General features: G+C 43.0%; 1 protein-coding gene across 1 annotated transcript in view; it reads right to left on the reverse strand.

The window, feature by feature from the left end:
* Positions 1 to 301: 301 nt before the first annotated feature.
* The window catches only part of COPS3 (COP9 signalosome subunit 3), a 146,011-nt gene continuing 124,659 nt past the window's right edge, over positions 302 to 21,653 (reverse strand). Inside the window, exons 10-12 of the mRNA XM_069210061.1 lie at positions 12,254 to 12,367; positions 3,065 to 3,145; positions 302 to 575 (exon numbers count right to left, since the gene is read on the reverse strand). Of these exons, the coding sequence (XP_069066162.1) occupies positions 522 to 575; positions 3,065 to 3,145; positions 12,254 to 12,367 (249 nt within the window). The 3' untranslated portion in view covers positions 302 to 521. The remainder of the gene's footprint in view (positions 576 to 3,064; positions 3,146 to 12,253; positions 12,368 to 21,653) is intronic.

The raw sequence follows: 21,653 nt of genomic DNA on the forward strand, positions 1-21,653 counted from the left end.
CCCATGCGCAATGGAGCCGAAAGGGAGGAGTCACTCGGTCCCGTGACTTGAAAAGACTTCTTCGAAGAAAAACAACTTGTAACACTCCGAGCCCAACACTAGATGGCAGGAACAGTGCACAGCATGTGTATCTGCAGCTACACATGCCATCGAACATATATATATATATATTTTAACTGTGAGCTGTCTGGGAAAAAGATATTTTTTAGGCTGACAGACAAAAGTAATTAACTGCCATTGTTTGAATATCAATAGGCCGCTTAAAGCAAAAGTAAAGTTATTTACTAGATTAAGGACAATATTTGCAGTTAAATCCACCACAGATTTTATTTTTGCATTTTCTTTTCTGGTTGTAGCTGAATATTCTGGAAGGTACACAGCTATGGCGAAGACTTCATAAATATTTGTTGGTTTTAATTAAATGTCCAAGCAAGAGTCTCCTTTCTCTTCGGAGGACTTAGGGCAGCGGTTCCAGTCCTGATAACCCACAAATGTCCAGGAGACATAGTGCAGTGTTGTGGTTAAGAATAGCTGGACGGTTTGTTTCCAGAGTCGTCATCTTGGGAGCCCATACTCTGTTGAAAAGAATATTCAGTGAAAAAGCCATGTCAATTTTACAGTGGTTGTCCAGTTTCGTCAATGCATTGCACTGACAAGTTACTTATTTTTCAAACCTGATTTTTTAACTTTTCATTAATTTCACTACACATTTTAGCTCTGGAACAATTAAGCCAAAACTTCTATTCAAGCATATCAATTGCATTTTTACCTCAAATATCCCCCGTTATCCCTTCTCCCAATCAACAAGATAATTTGTTTCTATTTGACATAACACAGTAGCAACAGATGGGTGGATCTAGTAACGAAAGGATGAATGCAAAATGGCAATAAAGAGAAAGACTCGGGCAAACCCTTCATAACTAGTCTACATTGCTCTAAACATACACCTTCAATTTTGGCACGCTGAAGGGACTTGTTCTATGTGGCTGTTAAGCAACAGACAAAGAATTCTAACTTTATTGCAAAACTGATTCAAAAGTAGTATTTACCATCTAACATAGAACATTAGTTTCAGCTTTACTAAATAGATAAACTTTCATATAGGATTTGTTCTGACTTAATTTGGTCCACAAAGGTATGCAATGCATAAACAAAGTATGTCAATTTATCACTTAAACTAAACTCTGAATTTATCCGTTGCTCAACCGAGTCTACTATCTCTACAATTAATATATTCATGTCAGATTCTGGCAATTATTCTTTCTCTGCCTAATGTGTAGAAACTGCAAAAACACCAAAGTGATGGAAGAATGTTTGAATTTATCTGAGCAACTGGCGTCCACTCTGAGCTGCATTCCAGACCATTGTTATTCGGTTGGTTGCTTTCCTGTTCGAAAGGACCTGGTCTGGAAGTTCGGGCTTTGCTGTTCTTACTGGAGCAAGATCAAGACTGATTTGCAAATAGCTGGGTCTAACATTTGGTGATAAGGTGGGCAAAAAAAAACCTGGGTTGCAGCTCATACTAGTTAATCACCAGTGTAAGTGATAAAATAGTTCCAACCTTTCACTTTTTTGGTTTGATGATTTAAACCCCACAATTTTCAGAACTTTTTTTTGGTGGTTACAGCTATTCTTGAAATTCCTGATGTTTTCAGCTTTACCTTGCAAAATCGCTGGCCTGGCAGAGCAATTTCTTGTTGTACAATCTCTTCCACTTGCTCATTACATTTTCTCTTGGATAGTCTCTTCACTTTCGTTTTCCCAATAAACTTTGGAGGAAGGTCTATGTGTCTAATCAAGGACTTCAGAAGTTAGGATCCAGAGCTCAATGATATTAGATTGTGATAATAAATTTTAGCCTGTTGCACGAAAAACTCACCCAGCGGCCAGAGTCAGCCTCCATAATGGTCAATTCAACAACTGAAGGTCTGGAAATCATCAATGGATGCACAAACACTTTTTTTTTTTTGCTTACACGAAAAGTGTTTGAAATCCAATGGGGAAACTAAAAAGTAGATGGATGCGTGAGAAGGGAATTGAAGCCTAGCCACTTTCTTTCTTCTCATATTTCATGCAACAAACCTCCGGAAAATCCTATGGCTCACATATGGGTGTGGCAACTTAATTTAAAAACGTTTATTGATTTCCCAGAGACGCGCCAACGGAGGTGTCCTGCTACTGAGGAAGCTGAATTAGTGTCACAGCTAATTTCTTATAAAATGCTCTTTATTACAGTGCTTGGGGGTTTCATTACTCTGGTATGGCAGCATTGTAGATCGGTTGGCCTGGCAGAGAACGCCTGTCTTGCTAAGACATTCCACCCAGATTAGAGTCCTCTTAACTCAGTCTATCTAGGAGTTTTGAGTTTCACTGCCCAAAAGTGCAATTTTAAATACTGACATCAGGTAAACAAAGATGCCCCCTGAAGAGCAATTTTCATTGCTCACTTTAATAATACATTTTGTGCAGGTCTTAAAGTGGGACGAAATTCTAGGAAACAAATGAAAAACAAAAATGAAAAAAAAACAAAAAAAAACAACTGTAGATCAAGAAAAAAATCGGCTATAATAGGGATTTATTGTACAAATACTAAAGGCACAAAAACACACACAAAGGGTATATTACAAAATCCTGTCCAGTTGAGGAAAATAAAACCAGGTTTGTGCTAGGGGAGGACAGAGCGAGTGCTTCATGGCAGGAACACCCAAAGGAGCAGCATCTAATTCCATGTGAAGCCTCTTTATTACTGGCTAAACTTTAATTAAAAACGCTTGTTGAAAAAAAGTAATGTAAAACTAGCTTAGGAGCGAATTAAAAAAAATTCTTCTATTCCACACAAGTTATCTTTGCACTCAATATAACATGAAGATCCCCTGATGAAGAATTAGACTTATGCCCCTAACAGTTTTCTGAAACATCTGCTTCCGCCCTCATTAACTACAGAATTCACACCTTAGAAACTGTAATAGGCTGGTCCTAAGTGAGGCAATTAAAATGGCCCAGCACCACCCAAAATGTCCTCATCTAGCTCTCCCATCCCATGTCTTGAAATACACATAATTACCTTCTGCACAAACTGAGGGTTTACAGTGATCTCCTGATCCATGGCTTTCAGCCGCTCGTCAAGTTCTATACATCTCAGCATCTGAGAAGAATGAGAAAGTGCACAAGCTATTAGTGAAACACAAGTCAATGTCACAGTCCCATGTGCTGAATGTTATCGAACATGACCATACCAATAGAAGCATACAAATATATAAAACTAAATGTAATACAGCACACAATAATGCAAGTATTAAGTCTAAATAGTAAAATATCAACACTATAGCAAACTTAAGACCTAAAAATGTGGTTCTGCATAAATAATGCTATTGAGTTGGTGCAGATGAAAGGCACAAACTCAATAGCTTTAGAGTCTAGAGACTCCTTACCATGCATAAAAACAGTGAGATTCAAAAATCTGGAATATTTCCCATACAAAATAGAGGATAGTGACTGGGCTGCTAGTTTATCAAGATAAGATGCATGATTGTCTTATTAAAGCTTGCATGTAGGTGGGTTTTATCTAAAAGGCCAGGTTACCTGTATATCTCCTGCTACCTAGGGCCTCAGTGGGAGTTCCTTTATTTGTGGAATAAATACCTTACATATTAAAGATATCCACACTAGTGTTAATTGGAGATCCCATTCAGCACTCTTGACTGGTATGGATGGAGGAAACAAGACAATGGGTACTTTAGTCCTCGTTCTCCAACAAAGGAATTTTGTCTGAAGTGATCAACATTGAATCTGCCCTGCCATGTGCCAGGACCCAGAGTACCTGACAAGAGCTACACATCTCTTCCATTCATATATGCTTATGTACAGGCTATGTTAACTGAATTTTGTTCTTTCTTTCAAAGGGAACTGCAAATGAAAAATTGTCAGCAATGTAATAAGACCGGAGGATCCAACAAATGTTAACCCTTTAAAAAAGGGGAACATAGAGGAAATAGGTTAAGAGCTAGAAGGGCAGCACCTTTGTTGAAAGAAAATGTAAACCTGCACCTTTAAGGCAAGTAATAGTTCCAGTGTTCACAAAATGCTCGACTGCTAGATGGAGTTAGTTTTTAATGGAACAGCAGGATCCTGAAACACTCCAATACAAAACACCCACTGTCACTGTTGGGGTGGAGGGTGGATTGATTATGAATTCACTGAAAATTCCAATGACAAATAAGTAGGATTGTGTGTTAACTTTCTAAAAAATGGGATCTTAAAGTCATACACAGTGTATAGAATTGCAAACACATCCCCAATAACAGCAGTATGAGACAGTGCGAAAAAATCATTTGAAGGAGAAAGCTTAATGGATTTCATAAAGCCTGACCCACATGGGTGTCCAACCTCTGCACTGAATCTATCTGTAGTGTACAGTCAAGATGTGGCTATACATAGGGGTGGTTGCTTTACATATGAGGAAATTCAGACAGTTACCATAATAACGGTTATATCAAATGTTCCCTTCGTGGGACGATAGTCTGAAAAAGTAATTCAGTGAATCTCACTTCTGAATTAGAACCAATTTAAACAAAATATATTTGCAACGTTTATGTGTGATCCTCTAACATTTCCAAGTCACTAGAAATCCTTTAAGATGACCAAATAAAAGTGGTGAACCTTTCACCACAAAAAAGGGAACATGCTTCAAGCAAGGCAGGAAAAAGGTAGTGCAATGTGTTGTTTATGGGCATTCGATGATGTTTTGTAATTCAGAGTATAATCATGTATTCCGTTAAACTGGTAGGCAAGTCCAAAAACATGTAGGGTGTGGTTTGTGTTAAAAACAATCATGGTAACAATTAATAAACATTATGAACCAATGAAGAAGTGAAATTTTAATGTAAAAAAATTATACAAAATATGAAAAGTATGAATTATAAGACATAAGTGTGTGAAGTGAAACATTCACGTATTGTGCGTGCTCTAATGAAAGGCTGTCTGTATTTATATAGGTTTATTAAGGATTTCCAGTAATGTTTAGAAGAGCCCCTATAAAAGCTGTACATACATTTTATTTGGATCGGTTCCAATTCTAGATAAAGATAAATGTAATTACGTTTACAGACTATAAAAAGGCAACATAGAATTGAAGATGTTGCTGGAAGAACCTAATAATTTCACTACAAAAAAACAGACTCTGTAATTAAGTGACAATGAGACGAAATATTTTAGGAGCAATAAACCATTTCAGGGATTCCATTAAGGGTACTGTAAACAAACATTTCTAAAGAAACTGTAATGTAAATAAAGGAAACAGGTTAGATAAACATTGCATTCAATAACCCTTGCTGAATATCAGAGTGAAAAGAATTATGGAAGGACTAAAGATACCATTAATATCTACTTCATGTAAAGACCATTAAGACTTCATTCAAAAATGGAATATAATTCTAAACAAAAGTAATGCAGACTTGATATACATGATACAAGAATTAACTATAAGAAATGGATGATTTGGACGAAGACGTTCAGCAAATTAAAGCAGATCTTCTAAAAATGCAAATTGAAGCATTTCCGTCAATGTTAAATGAAATTAGACTATTGCTTGGCAAAGTAAATTAATAAAGTTTCAAAGATTCGTCTTGGACTATAAAAATGCTACTGTGTATATTTGGGATAAGGTTTACATGAGAATAACACCACAAACGTGGGATAAAACCGTCTTACAGATTAAATCAAGCACCTAGGTGGAAATAAAAGTGAGAAAAAATATTCAGGAAACAGATAAAATGTTTATTTGAAAGAACTAGAATGAAAAAAAAAAAAACTTAGCGAAACCTACAGAAGATGATACAGGAGGGGGGAAAAGAAGAGAACATGATGGTCATAAGAAAACAGAAACCGCAACAGGTTTGGTGAAGAAAACCTAGTGGTAACTATTTCATAAATAAGAATTGCCAAAAAACCTTGAAGTTCCACGGGAAAAAAATGCAATCATTTGGATTTCTGATGCACACCAGGGAGAGGAACAGAGAAGGCAGAATTAACCCAGGCACAGCAAGAAAAAGGGCTTAAAATGTTTGAAGAATATTTAGAATTTTATCCTGGAAATAAAAAATAGATGGGTCAGAGCAGAATGATTTAGAAGGTGTGAAGAAAGATTTGCAGTTGTCAAGAGAAGAGAGAGTGAAGCGCAGTAAGACTGCTTTTATTTCATTTAGGCGCTTGATTCGATACATGAATAATAATATGCAGATCGTGCCCTCAATCGATGCACTGTGACAGCCCATCAGAATCATGGGGATAATACACCATATAATACAAATGAGGGACAGGGAGAATTAATGGTCCAGTGTATCGCCTCCCTATAATAACACTGACAAACAAAGATACACTGTTCCAAGATAGAGAAAAGAGAACACAGGGAAGTCCTATTGTTTGAAGCAAGAACCCTCACACATCTCATGGATGTCATGTTTCATCATCGGGCCTGCTCCTCGTCAGACCAGAGCTGCAATGTCTGACGGGCAACCCACAAGGAGGGCTCTTTGCCGGAGATCTTTACTCAATGATACGGTGCCGTTAACCAAGGTATTGGTACGAGAGGGAGAGGAAGAGGAGAGAGAAAAGGGAAAAGGGTCAAATTAGCTCAAGACCCAAATATAGAACAAATAATTTATTAATCGAAAGTGGGTATTGGACAAGGTTAAAACAACAAGGAGAGTAGGGAATGAGGTAATGCTCATTCACTCTCCAAAACGCTTAGGGAAGCAGGGAGCGAGGAACTGCCTTGCAAACCCTTCAATAGGTCAACATGTTTCACGTCTCAAGGGTCCATACAGATCCAGTGACGCTTCTTCAGGGTCAGAAAGCGCAATATTTCACCTTTATTCTACATATAGACCTCAATCAGTCTAAAACTATCAGTCTCAACGTCTCCGGTCACTTACAAAAGTCAACTGCACATCAGGCTAGTCACATGTAAAGGTCAACCGCCCCCAATATGAAACAGGCTCCATAGGAAACCACGGGCCTGGAGACTGGCGCAAATACTTTTTGCCCCTTTGCAGGAACGCGGCCGTGGGTAGGTCTACCACCGGAGATTGGACAACCTTAAAAGTATTTGCGCCAGTTTCCAGGCCCGTGGTTTCCTAGGGAGCCTGCTCCGTATTGGGAACGGCTGACCTTTACATGTGACTAGTCCTTGTGCCCTTGGTATCAGTTTGGGAGGATCTTCCCTCAGTGCTCTGTATATATGGGATATCAGTTTGCGTCCCCCGGCCACGCCTAATAGAGTTGTCAAAGTGCAGGAGACCACAGGTTCCTCTAGGAAGGCAGGCTACAGTTCTCACACAGTCACTAAGATTTTAGTGTACTGCAGATATTGTCCCATGCCCAACCCAAATGAGTTGATAGCACAGTACAGAGTGATAAACTGCAATCCCAGATATAAGTCCCCCAGAAGTTCAGCCGCCGTCCTACTTTTTTTTTTTTTTTTTTTACAGACAATGATTCAGCCCCAAAAGTGGTGGTGTCTTTCTGCATTTGTGTCTTGCTCATAAGCAGAGCAGGCAGCGTCCTGTCACCATAGGTGCCTCTCAGCAGGTTCCTTTCCCAATTATCTTCACTCTCCAGACAGTGGACCGCTTGTTGTAGATGTGATGCCAGATAAAAAAGTTCTATATTGGGGATTTCGATCCCACCATGTTCCCACTTCTGCTTGAGCATAGAGAGGCCTACCTTTTTTCTCTTATTGGCTAAGAGTAAGTCTAGAATTAGTCTGTCCAATTGTGTGAAGTATTGCAGAGGGATTTTGTACAACGTATTCTGGAGACCATACAGGCATCTGGGAAGCACTACTATTTTTACAACAGCAGCCCTGCCCCTTAGGGAGAGGGGAAGCTCTCTCCGAAGTCAGATGGATGCCATCAGCCCCTCCAACACTACCCATATTGAGGTCGTAAAACTTACTTTCAGTATGGGCCAGCCTGATCCCCAGATATCGTAGTCCATCAGTGCCCCAGGGGAGTCTCACCCACAGGAGGAATTCCTGCCAGTGTACCCATTGGGAACAGGTGGGACTTCCAGGTATTAACCCGGAGTCCTGACCCTTCTCCATAGAGTTGCAGGGCGTTCAAGAGAATGGGATAGAGTATTCTGGGCTGTGCAACTATACCAGGGCATTATCTGTATATAAGATACCACATTTGTGGTCTCTCTCACCTGGATCATTTGGGGGGGGAGTGGAGGGGGGGACCTAGGGGGTTTACGCCCTTTGTTGCGCCAACGCACTTCTCTGGCCTACTCCTCCCTGTGGTATCTGAATATGCAGGTTTTGCCCTTGATGCCATTCGAAATTCCCCCACACCGACCAAAGCATGGTGTGTAACTTGTGCTTATCCCCGGAATATAAAGAGGAGAACTGTGACAGCTGTGTCTTTTCGATCCAAAAAGACCCTCTAGGACCAAAGGGCTCATCAGTTGGAGATGGGGTTGAAGACACCGGACGACACTCCTGATATTTTCGGAGAAGAGCATGCACAGGAGATCGGATTCCAAATCGGATGTTGAATACGACATCGAAAGCCAGCCACTCACCTCAGCACAAAAGTACATCAGCCCCGACCTCCCATACAAAGAGACTGAAGAAAAAAAAAAAAACATACAAACTGGTTGTTGGTCCTCCACGGCCTTCAAACCATGGTTGAAAACTGCCAAGACTAAGCTGTCTTAGGCATCGACCTTTAGCTTGGCAGCATCCTACACAGTCTTGGGATTGCGTCAACCCTTCAATCCAAGTGTTTCGGCTCCAAGAAAGAAGTTTCACATTAGATTCTGAGCTAACACCTTCCACTCGACACACGGATTCCACTCCGAAAACTTCGGAACAAAAGATGCTGTCTTCTAAAACCTCCACTCATTTCTCTGAGGCAACTTTACCAGTAGAGCCTATTCTTGAAATAATGGCCTCTCGTCAGCGCCAGCTCCACATACAAAAGGGAACAGGAAAAATAATTGCTTCTCCCTCTGTCCCAATCAAGAGGAGACTTATTTTTCAAGAGACCTTGGACACTGCTTCCCCCTTGTGAAAGGGTCTCCAAGGACAAGGCCCCAGTTCAACCTCTGCCTTCTCCACCTCACTCTCCTGTACTTCTTCCTACTTCTCCATACTTTCCACAATCTCCTCCACCTATTATCGAGCCACAACTTTCTCCACAAGGTTCACCACCACTTCTCAGAGATGATTTTGGTGAAATTCCACAGGATTTCAGCCCATGGGATCCATATGATCCAGATCCCATACAACCTAATTACCTGATTTGACCTCCTGAGGATGCATCATACCAACAGGTCATTGCACAGGAAGCTGCATACCATACCGTACACATGCACACTGACCATACCGAAGAGGATTTCCTCTTTGATACACTGACTACCACCCATAAAGAAAGTCAGATCCTGCCCATGTTGCCAGGTATGCTTAGACACAACACAGATATTTTTAAAGAACCTGTTAGTTCAAGAGTTATTACCCCCAAGGGTAGATTGAACAAAATTAGGCAGCACCCTCAGACCATATATTTATTAGATTACAGATACCTCCTGACTCTATAGTTGTCAGCACAGCACAGAACCAATCAACAGGAGAGCAAAAAACTTTTAAAAGGCGGTACAATCCCTTCTTCTCAAAGGGGCTAAAGAGCTAGTCATTCTATTAAACCTCAGATCTGTCTCTGCGGGAAACACTATCAATTTAAGGTTTTACCTTTCGGGAAAAACAACCACTCCCAGGGTATTCAGAAAATGTTTAGCGGTAGTTGCCGCATTCCTCAGAAGACAAAACATTCATGTCTGTCCCTAGTTGGACGACTGGCTCATCAAAGCCAGTACCATCCAACAATGTCAGCATCATACTCAGTACACAGTAGACCATACCTTGGGATTCACAATCAACTTTCTCATATCCCATCTGCAACCTTCACAGATATAGCCCTATCTGGGAGCAGGTCTCAATGCTCACTCAGGGTTGGCATATCCAAGCCCAGCTCAAATTCAAGCTTTCCAAAATCTTCTCTCTCAATTACAAGAAAACCACACTTACACAGTGAGAACAGTGATGCAGCTATTAGGGATGATGGGCTTCCTGCATTGCCATCGTTACTCATGCCAGGCTACACATGCATCCCTTACAGCAGTGTCTAACTTATCAGTTATCTCAGTCACAGTGTAATCTCCAGGATCTAGTGTTGTTGGACCGCCAGACTCACAGCTTTCTGCAGCAGTGGCATTCCACCAACCTTTCCGGGGGGCCTTTTCAGGACCCTGTGCCTCAAGTCACTCTGACTATCGATGAATCAAGGATAGGTAGGGGAGCTCACTGCAACAACCTCACAACACAAGGCATATGGGATCCCATTCAAGAAACTTCTCACATCATCTAATTGGAGTTACAAGCAGTCTTTCTAGCACTCAAAGCCTTTCTGCCACAACTCTCCCACAAAGTGGTTCTAGTTCGTACAGACAACATGACAGCCATGTATTATCTATTGAAACGGGTGGGGAGGGACACATTTGTCTCAACTGTCCCTTCTTGTTTAGACAATTTGGAACTGGGTAATTTACCATCACAGTCACTTACTGGCAGAACATATCCCAGCTTTATAATCTTTGTAAAGCATGTGTATCTATAGCCACACATGCCATTGAACGGAAAATGCATGTATACTCCATACATCACCCGACTGCGGGAAAACAATCTAACAAAGGACTCAATGCCCATGTTCACCAAGAGGAAGAGTCCCTCGATCTTGTGACTCTAAAACATCCTTCGAACAAAACAAAACGTGCAACACTCCGAGCCCAACACTAGATGCTAGACTTATGCAAAGCATGCAAATCTGCAGCACTACATGCCACAAACAGACAGATGTCTACTGGGTAAGTAACATATGTCCAGTTGAAGGCGTTTGCCGAAACGCGTAGACATTTGGTCAGGACAGCTATATGGAAAATGGCACTTACCCAGTGTACATCTGTTCGTGGCATGAGACGCTGCAGATTCACAATCTAAGATGGAGTCGACGCCCATGCGCAATGGAGCCGAAATAGAGGAGTCCCTCGGTCTCGTGACTCGAAAAGACTTCTTCGAAGAAAAACAACTTGTAACACTCCGAGCCCAACACTAGATGGCAGGATAATTCACAGCATGTGTATATGCAGCTATACATGCCTTCGCACATATATATATATATATATATATATAAAATATATATACCTTCTAGACTGCACATTATTCCTATTTGTAAAGATATGCCAGTTTCTAGGTACCATTCCTGCTAATGGTGATAGTTGGAAAATTCCAGATTCATGGAAAAGTGCCACTATAATACCAATCAATAAAATGGACACAAGAACACATAACTAAGTACTTCTCTTTTGGGTGTGGTTTGTGCAATCTTTGGAAGGGTATTGTTAAATACATCTATTAGTGGATCAAAAATGTTATTCTGGCAGACACTCAAATAGGTTTCAGAAAAGGGACAGATACTTTACATCAGCATCTCAGTCTGCATCTTCCCTGTTGCAGTGAAGTCAAATATAAATTAACCTGGTCTACCTCACACAACGCTAACGTCAGCTTTTGATATGCTGGACCAGGATCTATTTTGGCAAAACTTTGACACACAAACAAGGTCTCAAGGTTTTGCCAGGATAGGTTTTGAAGTCTTTGAAAGATGACAGGCAAATAAGCATCTGTTATAGAAAAAAAAAGGGGGGGGGGGGGGGGGTAAGAGAGCTATGAGAACCTCTGATAAATCATCTAAAATGAAATCTGTTGTGGACATCCCAGAGTGGTTATGCCACAGTGGGATGCTTGGGCACAGAAGGCTCTAAAACATTTAAAGTACTAGAGCCCATTTAAGAAAAGGCTCTTCTGGCTGGGCCTTACAATTGTAGGCACTTTCCAATAAAGCGCTAACAATGTAAACATTATGACTGTAGGAGGTCAAAGATAAATATGTATTCTGAAAAATGATCTTTGATAAAATCCTCCACTCCAAGTTCAAGACTATCTCCTGCTTCCACATCCTTAGGTTGCTCGCACACTCTCAGATTTCTCCAACTCAAGCCCTCACATTCCTGTCTGCACTTCTGGACATTCTGAGGTAATGGTCAGGAAGCATGTTAAATAAATTCTTAAACACTGATCAGCTATAAACACCCATACCATATAGTAAATGTTAGCCACGCCAAAATTTTGAGTACTTGCCTCCTGATCAATATTGTGGAGCATTGCAGGATTGTTATATTTCTCTGGATTGTCATGAAAACAGACCATCCCATCCTTCTGGTTAATACTTGCAAAGATTTCGCCATCATCGATCTGCAGGTGTCAAGAAACATGAAACTATAAGTACTAGCCTGTAACAAGACATATATTCATCAAAGCGGTTTGTTTGAATTCACTTCTCAGTCTTCAGAAAAAGGAAGTCATGTTAAAGAAATTAATCTTAATTTGATTTTAAAGTCAATAGAGTGTATTCACATTCAGTACCAATGCAGTCCTATACTTAATGCCTATTGAAATTCATTGATAAACTAGACATTATTTGGATTACTGATCTTTCAAGATGCAAAGAGATTAAGATAGGTAAAAAATTTGTAGAGGCCCAAATGTCACATCTGATTTGAAATTAATCAATCTGTATTACCTGAGATGCAGATTGTAAATTTAAAATGGATCACCTTATTTACTCGGAGTTAAAATTCTAATATCACAACTGATTCTACTACTTTGTGGAACAAACTCTTCACAAATTTCCACAACCATTTTAAACAACTAAAAACTAATTTGATTAAACCGACTCAGATTGCTGCAAATTATTATTTAGCTGTATGGTCGATCATGCTATCGGTTTAAAATAGAAAGGATAGAATATTTTTAATAAAGTTTACTTTTTTTATTTTCATTGTTTGGGATATCAGTTTTTACTATGCAATACACAAGGAGGTGCTTTGTTTATGTGCACCTCGAACCCTGGGCTACTGTCTGGAATAGCTGTGCTTTACATATGAAATAAATATATATAACTAAAATAGCAGAAATGCAAAAAAAAAAAGCCATTACATTTTCTGCAAACCCAGAAGGCCGATCAGGGAGCTTTCTGTGTCTTACTGATATGAAAAGGAAAATGTTACTTACCCGATAAGCATCTGTTTGTGGCATGTGCTGTAGAGTCACATGCTCTGCATACTCCTGCCATCTAGTGTTGAGTTCAGAATGCTGCAAGTTGTTTTTCTTTGAAGAAGCATTTCTCCATGGGAATCGAGTGACTCCTTCTCTGACATACTGCTGATTAGCTTCAACTCCCTTGTTAAATTGTTTTCCCACAGGCGGGTGAGAAAAGGAGTGTAGAGGAAGAATAGGGAGAGATGTCCATGCAAATGTAATTATACATGTAGAAGTATAAAAGTAACTGAAATGGCCACAAGCCTCCGGGGAGGAGGGAGGGTGCATGTGAATCTACAGCACTACATGCTACAAACAGATGCTTACTGGGCAAGTAACATTTTCCTTTCGATGGGATGTGTGGCTGTAGGTACACATGCTCTGCATAGACTGTAAAGCAGTGACTTCATGAAAGCAGTGACTAGCCTGTGGGAGTTGCAGATGACTGGAAAACATTTCTTAGTACTGCTTGGCCTACATTGGCTTGCTGATGTGCAAGTTCATCCACACAATAATGTTTTGTAAATTATGTGATGTAGACCATGTAGCTGCCTTAACATATCAGGAATGGGTATGTTTGCAACAAAAGCCATAGTAGCTCACTTCCTCCTAGCAGAGTGCTGTAGTTGTCTTTTTGCGTTGGCATAACAAGTTTGTATACATTTCACTCTCCATCTAGCTATGCTGTTTTCTGTATATTGGATTACCTTTGTGAGGTAATGAAAATGGTACAAAGAGCTGTTCCGTTTTCCTAAAGTCTTTAGTTGTGTGAATGTAAAACATCAATGCACGTTTAACATCTAAAGGGTGGAGGGCGCTTTCTGCAACTGAGTCAGGCTGCTGAAGAAGACTGTTCAATCAATTTGTTGATATAGAAATGGAAAACCACATTAGGAAGGAACTTTGGGCTTGTGCGAAGGACCACCTTGTCTCTATGAATTTGGAAGAAAGGTTCTTCCAAAGTTAGGGCCTGGAGCTCACTAACATGTCTGAGTGATGTGATAGTGACTAAGAAGGCCACTTTCCAAGAAAGATACTTAAGAGGGCATGAATTAAGTGCTTCAAAAAAAGGGCCCGTAAGCATGGTAAGCACAACATTGAGGTTCGAGGACGGTACATGAGGCACTCTGGGTGGAATAACCCTTTTAAGGCCTTCCATGAAAGTCTTGAAGACTGGGATTCTGAACTAATAAGTATGTTGCCTGTTCTGTAGATACACAGCTACAGCTGCGAGATGTAAGCGAATGGAAGTGTAAGTTAAATTTGCTTTTTTGTAAGTGGAACAAGTAAACGATGTCTTGAACAGCAGCTTTAATATGTTTGGGTGGGCAGTAGCATACAAAATGCTTCCATTTTGCAGCGTAACATGCTCAGCTTCTCTGAGAATGTTCATACATTCTGCAGGCAATCCTAAGTAATCAAACTCTGACTTCAGGAGCCATATTGCAAGGTTGAGTTATTTGAAGTCTGAATGTCTGATCTGTCCTCAATTTTGAGTGAGAAGGTTCAGCCTGTTGGGGAGCTTCTCGTGAGGCACTACTGAGAGCTCCAGAAGTGTGGTGAACCATTGCTGATGCGCCCAAGTTGGAGCTATAAGGGTCATGGTGAGAGTTGTCTGTCTGAAGCTCCGAAGCAGAGATGGAATGAGAGGGAGAGGTGGAAAAGCGTACGCAAATATCCCTGACCAGGCCACCCATAGATTTTTGCCTAAGGACAGAGGGTGTGGTTACCTGAAGACGAAGCTTGGGCATTTTGAATTTTCTGCTGTTGCAAAAAAGGTCTATCTGAGGAGTTCCACACGTTAGGACATATTTTTGAAGGACTTGCGGATGGAGTTCCCATTTATGGACTCTGCTGAGCAGGTCTGCAGTCGCTTTTTGTTCCTGGAGGTACTCTGCCACCAGGTGAATGTGGTGGTTAAGAACCTGTTGGAAAATGGGTTATTGGTAGGGCAGGTAGGTACCTACACCTAGCAACAAGCCACTAACCTCCACATAGGTACAGTTAGGTCTCAGTAAATTAATCCCAGCTCTACCCTTGGTAGCTTGGCATCGAGCGTCAAGGCTTAACTTAGGAGACAAAGTGTAAAGCATTCAAATATCACAAAACAGTAATTAAATAAAACACAGGAAACAGTTTAAAAATCCAAAACCAATTTATAAAAATAGCTTATATTTTTATCTTTAAAATGACACAAAAACGATTGAAATCGGTTCAGGGGAACCGGAGATATGAATTTTTAAAGTATTATTATTTTCTAGCGCTTAGAAACAAAAAGCGCCAATCGGGTCATCTGGTTGCACCAGGACCGGGGCAAAGTCAAACTTTCAGGCCGACCGCGATGGAGCCCTGCTCGGCTACAAGTCGCGGGAGGCCTCGGTTAAAAAGTTACCTTCTGACTTAGTCTCTTTTTTGATGTTTTTCTTCCCCGGGACGAACCTGCCAGTTGGATCCGACCTCCTGGAGCCCTTGTCCGGATACGCGAAGTCGGTTTCCTCGGTGGTGATTTTTACCTTCGGACTTAGTCGTTTTTTCGAGATGAAAATCCTTCGACCGGGGTAAACCTGGATCTTGATCCGACGTCCGTGGAGCCCTTCTCGGATACGATGGCTGGAAGGTCCCGGTCAACTTTTTACGTTCGGACTTAGTCTCTTTTTTGGATGTTTTTCTTTACCGGGACGAACCACGAAGTCAGGCCGGGTCGCGGTTGAGGCAAGCCGGCTAGAATTTCCGCGTCGGGTCGGTCACTTTATGGAGCTTTTTTTCAAAAATTCTCCAATCTTTTCCAAACTTCTGGGGCTTCACCCAGATGTTCTTTTAAGGTTCTTTTGGGGTCCACAGCTCACCCCAAGGGTCCAGAAGTTCTGTTATGGTCCTTGGGAAGTGCGGACTTCAACTCCCAGAATACACCTGGCGCAAACTCCTTTTTGGCCACTGGACAGTGGTCAGCTGGTCACTTTTTCAGGAGTTGGTGCAGGGGACTCTGGATAGCAATTTTTCACCTGTAGCAAACAGGGAGTCCCTCCTTGAACCAGTGGAAGCCAGGCAAAGTCCTTCTTGTGGTGAAGCCCAAGTGTGCAGCTGGTGCAGTCTTTCTGAGTGCAGGGTCCAGGTGCAGGCCAGGGGTCCAGCAGGGCAGTCCTTCTTCTTTAGTTCCTTTCTTGTTGAATTCTGGAGGGGATCTGAGGCGTGGGTGCAGGTCTGCCAGTTTTATCCTTGCTCCTGGGTGAAAAGCAGGGGGGTCCTGGTCCTCCAATCAGGTACAGGGTCGTCCCCCTGTGATGACCACTTCCTGGGAAGTGTGGCAAAAATCCATCCCAAAAGGCAACAGTCTCCAAAAATCCAACATGGCTGAATCTGATTTTTGGAGGTTACATCTGGCTGAGCCCACCCACTGGTGTGGCTAAAAATCATAAACACACCCCTCTCCTGCCCTCTCCTAATCTAATCAAGGGGGCACCTAGTTGTCTGGGGTTGCAGGATGTGGGGGTGTTGCTGGGTGCTGCAAATGTCCTTCTCTGCCTTTGAAGACCAGTTTGGAAGCCCTCCCCCTTCCTGCCTCACCATCTGCTGAGGGGAGATTCTCTCCCCCAAGCACATTCCTTTGTGTGAAGTCAGGCCACTTCACACCTCATCAAGGTAGCCTGGCAGAAGCTGCTGCAGGCTGGCCAATCAGAGCACAGCAGCAAAAACAATGCAGAGCTGAAATTGGCAACTTTTTAGGTAAAGTCTAAACTTTTTACCTGGACAAGTTATATTAAATCCAACAACTGGAAGTTGTGGGATTTATTACAACAATCAATTTGATACCAAATTCTTGGTATGTAACATTTAAGGAGACTTTAAAATTTAAAATAAAGTCTGCCCATTCTAGCCTATGAAGGCCATTTACTTCAATGAGGGAAAAACGAATTTGGCTGTTTTTACCTCACCAGGGCTTATAAATCTATTTTTATAAAGTCCCTGCTTATAGTTACATGGCACCCAGCCCTAGGGGCACATAGGGCACACCTTAGGGGTGACTTATATGTAAAAATAAGGTAGTTTAAGACTTTGGAAGTACCTTTAATTCCAAAGTCGAATTTGCATATAACTTTAATTTAAAAGCAGCCAGCAAGGCAGGCTTGCTTTTAAAATGACACTGGGCACCTCAGCAATGCACCTAGGTGTGCACCACCTATGCTGTGGTCCCTAAACCTACATGCCCTACCATATACTAGGGACTTATAGGTAAGTTAACTTAGCCAATTATAATTAGCCTAATTTGCATATCCATTTTACACAGAGCACAGGCCCTGGGACTGGTTAGCAGTACCCAGGGCACCATCAGAGTCAGGAAAACACCAGCATAAAGTGGAAAATGGGGGCAAAAAGTTATGGGGCCTCTGCAATCAGCCCTGTTTTCTCACACAACCCCCCCCCAGCCCACACGCCCAGGAGACTCAGCCCAACCCTGGGAGAGTCTTCCTGGCTTGTTAGGCGAGGAAGACAGTGAAGAAAACTGGCTGTCCCTTTGCAGGGCCTACTCTGCCTTATATCCTCCTGTCAGGGTCACTCCCTCTGGGTAGTGAAGCCATCCCAACAGTAAAAGGACCCAACTCAAACTGAAACTTCCCTCTAGGGGGGTCTTCCTCCTCTCTCTCTGCCAACTTGGGTAGTGAGGTGCCCACCTCCCCTACTCCTAACTTTGCTAGGGCAACACCTAGCTTACCCAAAGAGGTCACCCAACACTTGAGCAACCCCACCATGACCAATAGGGTCAGGGGGCCTACTTTGTTATTGGCCCTGGGGTCTGCCTTCCAGGCCAAGTACAGTGCTGCCAGGAAGGCTAGCACCCAGCAGAGGCTACTGACAGCTGTCAGTACCCAGAACCACACCCTAAGCTCTCCACTGACAGGTGGCTGAGCTGCTTTAGGGGCATCTTTGGGGTCCTGGTACCCCTCTTGCTGTCTAGAGTGGGGGGCTACCACCTCCTGTGGCAGACACCCTCCTTCCACTCTCCCTTCTGTCAGTGCAGGGGCAACACCTTGCATCTGGACAGCTGCCTGACTACTCAGGAATTCCTTGGGGTCAGGTGAGGCCTCACCAGTGCCAACTCTGGGCTCCCCCCTTGCTGGGGCAGAAGGCCCTTGGCTCCCTGGAACTCTCTTTAAGGGTGGCCTACCCTTCCTTTTCTTCTTTCCTTTTCTTGGGGACCCCTGTCTCCTAACTGTAGGGACTGACTCCCCAGGACTTTGGGTTGGGGGGGCGCCCTGGGCGACCACCCCATCTGGGACCAGACTCACCTCTGGGAGGTCATTGCCCAGGATACAATCTAGGGGAAGGTCAGCACTGACTACCACCCTAATCCAGTCAAGGATACCCTCCCTCTCTAGGGGCACTATGGCTACAGGTTTGGAGGTGACCTACCCTGTGGCTATCCTGACTTTCTTTGTCTTTCCTGGGACATACATGTCTGGCGTCACTAACCGGTCACTCACTATAGTGTGACTGGCACAGGTGTCCCTCAGGCCAGTGGTAGGGATCCCATTCACTTGAATGTGGTGGAAGTGCCTACTCCCACCCTCAGGGATCACCAGCTTACCATCTGGTCCTGTCTCCCAGCACAATGCTAGGAGGACTTCATCATCTGAGGAATCCTCCTCTATGGCTACACTGGACAGCCCAGTGCTAACCACCTTCCTTGGACAGGCTGCATCTCCTCTGAAGTGACCTGTCTGCTGACAGTCAAAGCAAGCCCTACTGTCCAAGAGTTTTTTTAACCCTTGGTCTCCCTGTCTCTGCTTGTCAGAGTGGGAGTGGGAGTGGGATTTACTCTCCTCCTTCTTAGGGTTCTGGGGTACAGAGGGAGTCTCTGTGGTGGGCTTACCACCTCCCTCCTTAGGTTTTTGGGGACCTGTCCCCCCCTTCTTGGAGTCTCCCCCCTGGGACTTGACAACCACCCTGGTTCTCAACCACTCATCAGCTGCCTCCCCTAGCTCTCTAGGGTTGGTCTGCTTAGAGTCCACTAGATGCTGGCGTAACCTTTCTTGGGTACAATTGGTCAAGATGTGCTCTCTCATGATCAGATTGTAGAACCCCTCATAAGTATCTACGTTGTTACCAATAATCCAGCCCTCTAGTGCCTTTAGTGAAATGTCCACAAAGTCAACCCAAGACTGGGTACTGACCTTCTGGGTGTCCCTGAACTTCATTCTATATTGCTCTGGGGTCAGACCAAACTTCTTGGCTAAGCACCTCTTCATACTAGGGTATGAATCTGCCTCCTCCCCCCTTAAGGTCAGAAGCCTATCCCTCCCTGAGTTGGGGACCAACTCCCACAAAAGGGAACCCCAGTATTGAGGCCTAACCCTTCTCATTTGGAGTGCCCTCTCAAAGGCCCCCAGCCACTTATCTAGGTCATCCCCCTCTACATAGGCAGGAACCACCCCTTTGGGTAATCTGGGGCAAACTCCCCCACCCATGGACACCTCAGCTTCTTTATCGCTGCCTCCATCTCTTTTCTCTTTGTATGCCCACTTTTCCTTTTCTAGGGCCAGCTTCTCTGCTTCCAAAGCTATGTATGCTAGCTGGGCCTCCAGCTCTCTTTCTCTGATGGATGGGTTCTCTCCTCCTGAAGGGACCCCCTTCCTACCACTAGCTTTGGGTCTGCCCCTAGTGACTGTATCTACTGAGGACCGTTCTTCCTCTTCCTCACTTAGGCTTGGATGCCTTCCCTCCCCTGAGTGGTTAGAGTTAGCATCTTCCCCTTTTTCTTCCTCCTCTGGAGCTTCCTCTGTCTCTACCTCTTGGGCCTCAGCCCATGCTGTCAGGGATTTAATCAGGATTTGCTTCCTGAGATCAGTGGTTGCAGGCAACCCTCTCTCAATACACAACCCCCTAAGCTGGACTACTGTCAGTGTGGGTAGGCTAGCCAGATCAAGCTCTATGGTTCCCTAGTTTTGTGTCAAAAAAAACTTTTTGCAAAAATTGGAAACAAGAATTTAGAAGAATTACAAAAATTCAATAATTGAAATTAATCCAAATTAAAAATTAAAAACAATTTTTGCACTAGGACAATTTAAAGGATTTTTAATTTGTTTTACTCAAAACTGTAACGTGATATTGAACACAAGTACAGGATCCCGTCGCTGCTTCCAATTATGTTGGAAAATGGGTTATTGGTAGGGCAGGTAGGTACCTACACCTAGCAACAAGCCACTAACCTCCACATAGGTACAGTTAGGTCTCAGTAAATTAATCCCAGCTCTACCCTTGGTAGCTTGGCATCGAGCGTCAAGGCTTAACTTAGGAGACAAAGTGTAAAGCATTCAAATATCACAAAACAGTAATTAAATAAAACACAGGAAACAGTTTAAAAATCCAAAACCAATTTATAAAAATAGCTTATATTTTTATCTTTAAAATGACACAAAAACGATTAAAATCGGTTCAGGGGAACCGGAGATATGAATTTTTAAAGTATTATTATTTTCTAGCGCTTAGAAACAAAAAGCGCCAATCGGGTCATCTGGTTGCACCAGGACCGGGGCAAAGTCAAACTTTCAGGCTGACCGCGATGGAGCCCTGCTCGGCTACAAGTCGCGGGAGGCCTCGGTTAAAAAGTTACCTTCTGACTTAGTCTCTTTTTTGATGTTTTTCTTCCCCGGGACGAACCTGCCAGTTGGATCCGACCTCCTGGAGCCCTTGTCCGGATACGCGAAGTCGGTTTCCTCGGTGGTGATTTTTACCTTCGGACTTAGTCGTTTTTTCGAGATGAAAATCCTTCGACCGGGGTAAACCTGGATCTTGATCCGACGTCCGTGGAGCCCTTCTCGGATACGATGGCTGGAAGGTCCCGGTCAACTTTTTACGTTCGGACTTAGTCTCTTTTTTGGATGTTTTTCTTTACCGGGACGAACCACGAAGTCAGGCTGGGTCGCGGTTGAGGCAAGCCGGCTAGAATTTCCGCGTCGGGTCGGTCACTTTATGGAGCTTTTTTTCAAAAATTCTCCAATCTTTTCTAAACTTTTGGGGCTTCACCCAGATGTTCTTTTAAGGTTCTTTTGGGGTCCACAGCTCACCCCAAGGGTCCAGAAGTTCTGTGATGGTCCTTGGGAAGTGCGGACTTCAACTCCCAGAATACACCTGGCGCAAACTCCTTTTTGGCCACTGGACAGTGGTCAGCTGGTCACTTTTTCAGGAGTTGGTGCAGGGGACTCTGGATAGCAATTTTTCACCTGTAGCAAACAGGGAGTCCCTCCTTGAACCAGTGGAAGCCAGGCAAAGTCCTTCTTGTGGTGAAGCCCAAGTGTGCAGCTGGTGCAGTCTTTCTGAGTGCAGGGTCCAGGTGCAGGCCAGGGGTCCAGCAGGGCAGTCCTTCTTCTTTAGTTCCTTTCTTGTTGAATTCTGGAGGGGGATTTGAGGCGTGGGTGCAGGTCTGCCAGTTTTATCCTTGCTC

The sequence above is a fragment of the Pleurodeles waltl genome, chromosome 10, assembly GCF_031143425.1.
Source record: "Pleurodeles waltl isolate 20211129_DDA chromosome 10, aPleWal1.hap1.20221129, whole genome shotgun sequence".
Classification (NCBI taxonomy): Eukaryota; Metazoa; Chordata; class Amphibia; order Caudata; family Salamandridae; genus Pleurodeles; species Pleurodeles waltl.